This window comes from Chiloscyllium plagiosum, unplaced genomic scaffold (assembly GCF_037043375.1).
Source record: "Chiloscyllium plagiosum isolate Xiang-an unplaced genomic scaffold, Cpla_swu_hap1 HiC_scaffold_13, whole genome shotgun sequence".
Classification (NCBI taxonomy): domain Eukaryota; kingdom Metazoa; phylum Chordata; class Chondrichthyes; order Orectolobiformes; family Hemiscylliidae; genus Chiloscyllium; species Chiloscyllium plagiosum.
Genome location: NW_028270151.1, coordinates 85,505,645 through 85,515,058, shown reverse-complemented (window position 1 = coordinate 85,515,058; position 9,414 = coordinate 85,505,645). Strand labels below are relative to the sequence as shown.

Here is a 9,414-nt window from a genome sequence, read left to right as displayed (position 1 = left end):
GCAACCCAGACAATTTTTGTTGTCCTTTTGTTTGCTGCCCAGACAATTTTTGTTCCCACCCAGAAGGAGAAACCAGTAAAAGTTGTGAATGACACATACTGGTCTGACTCATCTTATATACCCTCAAAATGGACGACCAGTAGTACCAGTACGCTTACTTCCACCTGTGTTGTTTTTACTGGTTTTTTCCCACTGGGCAGGTTTTTGCAGCCCACACAATTTTTTTTAAAAAAATCTTAATTTTGTGCACTGTTGTTTCTTTTTGTCACTGATGTTGCTGCCTTTTAATGATCACTTTAATCATTATTAATTTGATCATTGTTAATCATTTGAAGATAATGTTAGTTTATTAATCACTTCACAGCAGAACTGAACACAGAGAGATGGGACCTCTACTAGAAGAACAAATTGGAGAAATGAAAGGGGCCTAGGGAGGCCCGCAGTCACAGTGAATGTTGCAAACTTGCCCAGTCTTTCAAAAAAAATGTGCTCAGCAGTGGGTGTCCACCTTTTATCTTTGTTTGAAGGATCTATTTTCAAATGAATTAATAAGCACACCCAGAAGTGAAAAACAAAATTTTCTTTTTAAAAAAAAGGTACCTGGAAATTAACATATTGGTTGTACTGCAGTAGACCAGTATACATCTTCACAAGTTTTACTGGTTTTCCCGCCTGGATGGGCACCTTTCCCTCTGTTATGTGGAAGTGCTGCATGTAAGGTGTGTTTTAGAAAAGGTTTTAAGAAACAGATATATGCTTACTCATATCAGTATGTAAAGGTATTGTTGTGTGCTTGTTTCTATTCAGAACCTGCCCTGGTGCGGTGTTTGAAAATGGCATTCACAAATCAATGGCAGCATTAAGCTCTATGGTCAGGTAAGGTTTCCGAAACCAACCGGGGAAACTAAAGGCAGCATTATAGCTAGAAATTAAAGCTTTTTACAAATTTAATTGAAAACAGTCTGCTTTGGATGTAATTTTTGAATGTTTTCCACCTCATTCAGATACAATGGCGGCAGTCGCAAAATTTGCATTTGTCAGATTCCTTGATGACAATGGGGTATCTAGGATTGTGTCCATTCAGGAGGACGTCCAAAAGTTTAAGCTCCTGACCCACAATCCCAGCAGGGTATATATGGTTCGATGGATCCAGGCGAGCATTGGCAAGTCAGAGGACTATAACTCTGGTGAATATATGCGGAGCCCCAATGATCCATACTATAAAGCACAGATCATGCTTCTCGCAGGTAAGTGTGATCATCTGAGATAACAGTTGTGTTTGATGATGAGGTATTGATTAAATTTTTTGTGATCTCATCTCCAGAGTCCCCTGAAGAGATCAGAGCTGAAAGAGCTAAACATAAACTGCTGAAGTATCCTACCTGGGATAGCAATGTGGAATCGGACAGTGCCAGTCATGGGCCTGGCCCAAGCAGGAACACACAGGGGAAGAGAGTATTAGAGGCCACTGGTGTGACAAGGGTAGGTGCTTAAGCCATTCATTTGGTTTTGTTGAGATATGGTCAACAATGCACACTGCGGAGACACATCTAATAAAGAGTAGCACTTGATGTATGGAGCCGTATCTCTCACCCATGCCAAAAAGGTAACCTCCAATTTCTCTTTGTTGGCAGAAGGATAAGAGAGCTCGGACAGAAAGTGCGTGGAGAAAACATCTGCAGAGGCTAATAGATGGTTTCAAGACCGAGATGCCCGACTGTGCTCTGGGGAATATGACAGATGCCCTCTCTGTATCAGGAGAGTTTGTGAATGAGATGACCCCGCCACCAAGGATGGTCGGACATGACTGGCAGGAAAGGAAACCAGGGCTCATGCAGGTGGAAGCTGAGAACAAAGTCCTCAGGCAGAAGGTGGAGTCCCTAAACAGTGACCTGCAGGAGGCTACAAGAATCATCCGTCGCCTGCAGGAGAGAATGGACCAGCTGCAGGACCTCAACTGCCGACTCCAAGAGCGACTCCTAAACCGCGCCCAGCGTAACTGATCTGTTTGCTGAATATGCGATGGTGTGATTTCATGTTTTAGATTCAAGTCTGGGGAAGCTGAGAATAAGGAGCTAATTTTTCTATTTGCTGTGTGTTGTAGCACGCCAACCTGCACTGTCCAGACGGGCCGTGGATCTGACAAGACCAGCACTGCCCAGATCAGTGCAGATGAATACGGAGCCTTCACCCACATTCACTGGCACAGACGGAGAGACCAGCACCTGTGCAGATAATCTCTATATTCCTATCGATGGAATGGTAATTATAGCGTCATACAGAACTGAAACAGATCCTTCAGCCCAACTTGTCTATGCCGACAAGGTTTCGAAACGAAACGAGTCCCACTTGCCTGCATTTAGCCCAGATCCCTCTAAACCTTCCCTATCCATGTACCTATCCAAATGTCTCTTAAATGTAGTAACTCTCTACCATTACGTCTGGCAGCTCATTCTAGACACGAACTCCGTGTAATACCGTTGCCCCTCAGGTCCCTTTAAAATCTTTCCCCTCTCACTTTAAACCTTTGTCCTGTAGTTTTGAGCTCCCCTACTCAAGGGAAAATAACTTAGCTATTCACCTTATCTCTGTGCCTCATGATTTTATAAACCTCAATAAGGTCACCCTTCAACTTCCTGCGTTCCAGTGAAAAAACGTTCCAGCCTACCTCATCTTATAACTCAAACCTTGCAGTCCGGGTGACATCCTGGTAAATCTTTTCTGCATCCTTTCCAATTTAATAACATCCTTCCTACGGCAGGGTGACCAAAACTGTATGCAGTACTCCAAAACTTGTCTCATCAATGTCCTGTATAGCCGAAACATGATATCTCAATTCCTATACTCGATGCTCTGACCAATGAAGACAACCGTGCCAAACGCCTTCTTCACCACCCTGTCTAACTGCAACTCCACTTTCAAGAAATTGTGTACCTGAACCCCTAGATCTCTCTGGTCGACAACCTGCCTTCCCATTAACAATATAAGTTTTGCCCTTGTTTGTCTTAACAAAATGCAACACCTCGCATTTCTCTCAATTAAACTCCATCTGCCATTCCTTGGCCTATTGGCACAGTCGATCAAGATCCTGTTGAGCTTTTAGATAATCAGATTCACTGTCCACTATACCATTAATTATCATCACATTGTACCAAGTAATGGTGCATCTGTAGTATGGCGGCTGTGATGTTAAAAATTGGACTCTGTCCGCAGTCTTCCGCATCTCATCTGTGTGTACCTGGACTCTGTATGTTCACAGTGCACTAAACTGCATTATTTCCAGCAGAAAACTGGTATGTACACTTTTCTGCCACAGGTTCAACTTCAGGGTGGTCTGGAGATTACAGAGCGCCAATGGGAAAATGTTCTGCGATCGAAGACAAACTCGATGTTTGTCAAGACCCTGGCTGCCGCTGTATGGGGCTCGGACGTGCTCCGCAATAGGTCGATTCATGGCAGAGTGTGTGCCCGCTTCATCAACGCGGACACACCTCCGGTACCGAAGCCTGCACTTTCTCCTGTTAAACTGAGTGCTATTAAAGGTAAGCTCAATTGCAAACTGTAATTGCATTTATGTGTTCCCTTACATGCCCTTGATACCTAGCCTTTAGGATCCTAAACATCATGCCAGCTTTGAATGTACTATTCACATTGTTGTGCTTAGTTTCCTACACAGAACACCGAGGACTAATGTTTGCAGATCAAAGTTGTGTTTACTCAAACAAACTCAGAGGGAGTTCTGAGGAAGGGTCACTCAACCCTGATTTCTCTCTACCTGCTGAGCTTTTCCAACAATTTCTGTACATGAAACTCAGAGAGAGGGTCTCAAGCTGGCTAAACAGATCACTCTGTCCAGATCAGTCTGATACACTCAGAAAATTAACAACTTTCATGCTCTAATAAAAGCAAAATACTGGGTGAACCAAGATGGCGGCAATCTAGGAAGATCGCTTTGCTGAGCTCTGCACTGCACCGTGGGAGGGACAAAGCCCTAACCCACCCTACCCAAGTCATCGTGGTATTCTAGAACTCTGAAAAGGTCACAGAGCCCTAGAAAGTTCTAAGAAGTCACTTACCTTCGATCTCGCCGTCCAGGGATGCCGAAGAAGGAAGCAGGCTCATCTGAGGCTGGGACCACGGCCCAACCCATAGGATCCTTGGATGCTATTTCTTACTTGGCCCTGGTATCGGAACTCACGAAATCTCGCGAGATGCTGGGTAAGCAAATTGGAGATGCCGGCCCCGATCTCTGTTACGGTGCAGAAGCACGAGCTGCAGCTGGGAGACCTCGGGGAAAAGGTCGGACGAGGTCCAACGCAGGGTCACAGTGGTAGAAGCTGAGACTGATTCCTCCAAGGATAGGATCTGGGCCCAGGAGATGCAGGTCCGCACTTTGCTTGACTGGGTTGATTATCTTGAGAACAGAGGCAGGAGGAAAAATATTTGGATTGTTGGTTTGCCGGAGAGTAAGGAAGGTGAGCAACCAATGGAATTTATTGAGGATTGGCTGCTGAAATTCCTTAACTTGGAGGCTGGAATGGGAGGTCTGAAGATTGAGAGGGATCATTGGGTCACGGCTTGAAGGCCTGGTCTGGACCAACACCCTTGCCCTATCCTGGTGCCGTTCCACAATTATAGAGACAAAGCAGAGAAGCATGAAAGCTTCCAGTGTCCAGGGGAAGGATCTGAAGGCCTTAGTTTACGAGGGCTGTAGGATCATGTTTTTCCAGGACTTCTCAGTGGCGGTGATTCGGAAAAGGAAATCCTGTAGCGGGTCTAAGGCACTGGTAAATTAATCCCTTAATCCTTAAGTTTGTGGAGTATTCCTCTAATGAATACAGGGCATTTCTAGACATTAGTTCAGGTTTGGCTAGTAGCCTGTCTGTTCGGGAAACAGCTAAAGCTTATGCCAGACGGTTAGTCATTTCCCATTCCACCAGTGGGGAGCGGCAGATGGGTGAACAGCAATGTCTGCCCGAAGCATGGTTGAAGGCAGCTGAGAAGGCTTACTCTGACAGGCCCTCGTTGGCTAAGTGCTTCGGTCTGCATTGAACTCCACACTCACGCAGACAGGAAAGAAGAAGCTTACTTTTGCAAGACAAAGGCTTGTTTGAGCATGGTGACAAACCGGGCAAGTGCTTGCCAGAAAAAAGAGTGACCCCGCTCCCCCCAGTCCATTATGTCGATTAGGGAATGTGCTGGAAACCCAACCTGTGATTCTAAAAAGATCAATGCGGCATTTCAGAGATTTTATCAGTCTGAAGTTTGTGAGGATGGGCGAGCTAGGATGGAGTCTTTTATCAAGAACTTGGAGCTTCCAGGTGTAACCCCTGAACAAGTGTTGTTTTCTCAATGCTCCTTATCAGAGCAAGCGGTGCAGGAGGCCGTGTAGCAGCTTCAGAATGGAAAGGCGTCTGGTCCTGATGGATTTCCCAGTGAATTTTATAAGGAATTTACAAGCATATTGTCAGGCCTGATGCTCAATACGTTTAATGACTCATATATTCATGATCGCCCTTCCCCCATCTCTAAGAGAGGCCAATACCTCTCTTCTTCTTAAAAACTGGAAAGTCCCAGTGGACTGTGCTTCCTGTAGGCCCGTTTCACTTTTAAATGTTGATTTTAAAATCTTTTCCAAAACTTGGGTGGCTCAGTGCCTCACAGCACCAGGATCCCAGGTTCGATTCCAGCCTTGGGCGACTGTGTGGAGTTTGCACATTCTCCCCATGTCTGCGGGAGTTTGCTCTGGTTTCCTCCCACAATCCAAAAATGTGCAGGTCAGGTGAATTGGCCATGCTAAATTGCCCATAGTGCTAGGTGCATTAGTCAGAGGGAAATGGGTCTGGGTGGGTTACTCTGGGAGGGTCGGTGTGGACTGGTGGGGTTGAAGGGCCTGTTTCCACACTGTAGGGAATCTAATCATAAAAAAAATCTTGCATTAAGGCTGGAAACTGTGTTGTTGCCTTCTATTATTAAAGAAGACTAGTCGGGATTTATAAAGGATCGCAGATCCTCCAATAATGTTAGGAGGTTGCTTATTGAAATGCAAGCATGTCAGCAACAGTCTGTACAGGGATTGGTGATCTCTCTAAATGCAGAGAATGCATTTGACCAGGTTGAGTGGCCGTATCTTTTTTATACTCTAGAGCACTTTGGCTTGGGTGAAGCCTTTATAAGATGGGTAAAGATTCTCTATAGTGATCCTCTCACTGTGGTTCTCACCAATGGTGTGAGATCAAGCAATTTTAATATCTTTAGGGGCAGCCGACAGGGCTGTGCCCTTTCACCACTGCTTTTTACATTGGTGATCGAGCTGCTGGTGGAGCCCATTTGTAGGGATCCTAATATATTGACTCCAGAAATGGGGTCAAAATAATTTAAGATTTTGTTGTATGCAGATGACGTCCTCGTCTTTTTGTCAAATCCAGCAGTTTTGGTGTCTCGTCTGATACAATGTATCAATTTGTTTGGCCTTTTTGGGTTACAAGATCAGTTTTGCAAAATCAGAGGTTATGCCTATGGGTGGTCTCACGAAAATTTTAGGTTTTGAGGGCGAATCTCTATTCTCTTTTAAGTGGTCACAGGGGGCTTTCTTTATTTGAGTATATTCATTACTCAAGTTTTTGATCGGCTGCTTAAACCTAATTTTGTTCATTTATTTGACAAAAACAAGGTCTTCGCAGATGGGAGGCGATTCCGTTTACTTGGTTAGGTCGGATAGCCCTCGTTAAAATGAACATTCTCCCCCATCTATTGTACCCTATGTGAATGCTCCCCTTGATTTTCACTAGGCAAATGTTCAGGAAACTGAACAGCTGGTTCAGCTCTTTTATCTGGCATCATAAGCAGCCCCTTATTAAATTAGCTAAACTGCAATTGCCTCAAGGACTGGGGGGAGTGGATCTCCTGGACATTAAAAACTATCAACTAAGCTCGCTTTTATCTTATGTGAGTGACTGGGCTTGTAGGGACCCTCTTCCAATATGATTAGATATTGAAACTTCTCATGCTGTTCCTGGACAAAATGACGACAGTTCAGGAATATTGCCACAACCCAATAGTTATTAAAACTGTTAAAGCGTGGAGGGCAGTGTGGCAGATTGCAGGCAATATTGCCAAAACATCTATTTTTTTTACAGCTATAGTGAGTGTGCCAGGTTTTCAACAGGGATGGTGGACTCTGAGTTTAAATTTGGGCAGCTGAAGGGCTTATGCCCGAAACGTCGATTCTCCTGCTCCTCGGATGCTGCCTGACCTGCTGCGCTTTTCCAGCACCAGTCTCTCGACACAGCTAGGGGTGTGTCTTGCATGGGTGATTTATTTGAGGGGAACACAATGATGGCATTTGACCAGTTAGCACAGAAATACAAGCTATCTAGCAGGGATCTCCTTTTTTTTTTCAAATTAGGGATTTAATTCAAAAAAGGACAACACTTTCAACCGATCTGTACAGATCTGACATAGAGAAGGGGGTGCTCAGTGCTAAGAACACGCTTTCTGTCAGCACTCTTTATCATCTCTTTTGGGGGGGGTGTGAGATCGAACGACTTTGCAGGGTGTGGGAGGGAGAGTTGGGTGTCGAGATTCCCTCAGAGACATGGCAAGCTATTTAGGAGAATGCGAGAAAGATCTCAATTTGCAATCGGACCCGTGCTTTACAGTTGAAGATTCTCCACAGGGTCCACTTGGCTCCAGATAGTTTATCAAAATTTAAACCAGGAGTATCTTCAACATGTCCCAAGTGCAAAGCGAGTACGGGCACTCTCGCTCATTGTTTCTGGTTCTGCTGCAGGCTCCGAATGTACTGGAGCACTGTGGTAGGTGCAATAGAGAGGATCTTTGGGACGAGGGCGGAGGTGGACTCGATTTTTCTTCTTCCCTGTAGATGGGCATAAGAATACAACTTTTCAACATCCTTACTTTTTGCACAAGAAAGAATATTCTATTAGATTGGGTGTCTGAAAATCCTTCAAGTTTGTTGGGTTGGCATAAGACAATTGTGGAGCATGTCCCTTTGGATTTTCTTACAAGCATGGTGCATCATAAGATTGAGAATTTTATAAGACATGGCAGTCCTTTTTTGACTACGTGGACACAGATCTGTTTGCCACACTAATAAAGGTTTTTATATAGCTGTAATGATTGGGTTTTAAGAGTCTAATACCCAGAGAGGGGGAACTGCGAATGTATGAATATGTGTAAATTAATGCTCTTGATGGCTGAGAGCCACTGTTTTGTCTCACTGAGCTACATTATTATTATTATTATTATTATTATTATTAATATTATTATTTGTTAGTTGTTAGTTATTATTTATTTACATATTTAGTTTTTTGTATATAGATTTGTATGTTTGTACATGAGTGCAGTTTGTTTTTTTATTATTCTTACCTTGTACTGTTTTGAATTATATTGTTTTGCATTGTTGTAATATCAAAATAAATAAAAATGTATTTTTTTAAAAAAGCAAACTACTACAGATGCTGGAAATCTAAACCAAACAGAGAATAGCTGGAGAAACTCAGTAGGTCTGGTAGCATCTGTGGAGAGAGAAACAGTAAATATTTCAAGTCTGGAATGGCTTCTTCAGACGCTCTGCAGTCATTGTACAGGAATGAAATAAAAACAATGACCAGAAATCTCTGTCCTTTCTCTTAACCTGTGCACAGAAATCTGTTTAAACTCTCGAATCTGCTGCCAAGGCTGATACAGGCCTTGGGGTGTATAAGGTTCCCCTCCAATCATATCTGATGGTGTGAACACTTTGAGGTGTTCCAGGTTCACACTTGCCAAAATATGTCTTATTGTATTAGCTTGTAAAGTGTCATTATATCCCTGTTGTAAACCCTTTCCGTAAAATATTATTTAATTCACACGGCAGCATTATGACTTCATTAATTATATTCTCCCCCTTTTCTTCCCTATCTTCAGCTTGCTACGGCCACTATCTCAGATCTAAGGGGATGAGTACTGAAGGGGTCTGTAAGGAGCAAGCCCGGGTCCATGGTTATATATCAGAGAAGATCATGGACCTAAACAGAACAAGAAAGAGCAGCCTGGCACAAGAGTCGGTGTCACAGTGAAGAGGAGGGAGGGACTCTGCATTTTTATAAATGTTTCTTTCTTTTTAAGTGTTGCCATTTTCATAGTGCGGTGTACGCTGTTATGATTTAGATTTCCAATAAAATAGGTTTCAGAATCTTCAATGATGTCGTCAATAAGATGACTGTGGGCCCTCGCCCACCCAAGCACCAGAGGCCACTGCCAGCCTCAGTAGCTTTTCCATATGCAATTTTCATTTTAGTTCTTCACAACTGACCTAATAAATACTATTTGGGCAATGATACCTATATTATAGAGCACCACACTCATTAATGCATATGGGTGCCATGACCAATACTGCTAAGTCTATGA

The 9,414-nt window shown here is 43.6% G+C and overlaps 1 protein-coding gene across 2 annotated transcripts; it reads left to right on the top strand.

Moving 5' to 3' along the window:
- Positions 1 to 119: 119 nt before the first annotated feature.
- On the top strand, positions 120 to 9,206 carry LOC122555710 (BEN domain-containing protein 5-like). 2 transcript variants are annotated; one of them, XM_043701756.2, is made up of 8 exons: positions 120 to 719; positions 808 to 876; positions 1,005 to 1,187; positions 1,325 to 1,482; positions 1,635 to 1,995; positions 2,105 to 2,262; positions 3,317 to 3,542; positions 8,932 to 9,206. In XM_043701756.2, exons 3-8 carry the CDS (start codon positions 1,010 to 1,012, stop codon positions 9,081 to 9,083), a joined length of 1,233 nt encoding a protein of 410 aa, XP_043557691.2. In that variant the 5' UTR covers positions 120 to 719; positions 808 to 876; positions 1,005 to 1,009; the 3' UTR covers positions 9,084 to 9,206. The 2 variants fall into 2 exon arrangements, with proteins under 2 accessions (XP_043557691.2, XP_043557685.2); XM_043701750.2 differs by having other exon boundaries at positions 1,005 to 1,247.
- Positions 9,207 to 9,414: the final 208 nt, after the last annotated feature.

What these genes read in the sequence shown, in the direction of transcription:
- LOC122555710 (XM_043701750.2), top strand. Translation starts at nt 1,010, where the DNA reads ATGGCGGCAGTCGCAAAATTTGCATTTGTCAGATTCCTTGATGACAAT. An exon ending in ACAGATCATGCTTCTCGCAG is followed by an intron (nt 1,248 to 1,324) that starts GTAAGTGTGATC and finishes TCTCATCTCCAG; the next exon opens with AGTCCCCTGAAGAGATCAGA. An exon ending in ACTCCTAAACCGCGCCCAGC is followed by an intron (nt 1,996 to 2,104) that starts GTAACTGATCTG and finishes TGTGTGTTGTAG; the next exon opens with CACGCCAACCTGCACTGTCC.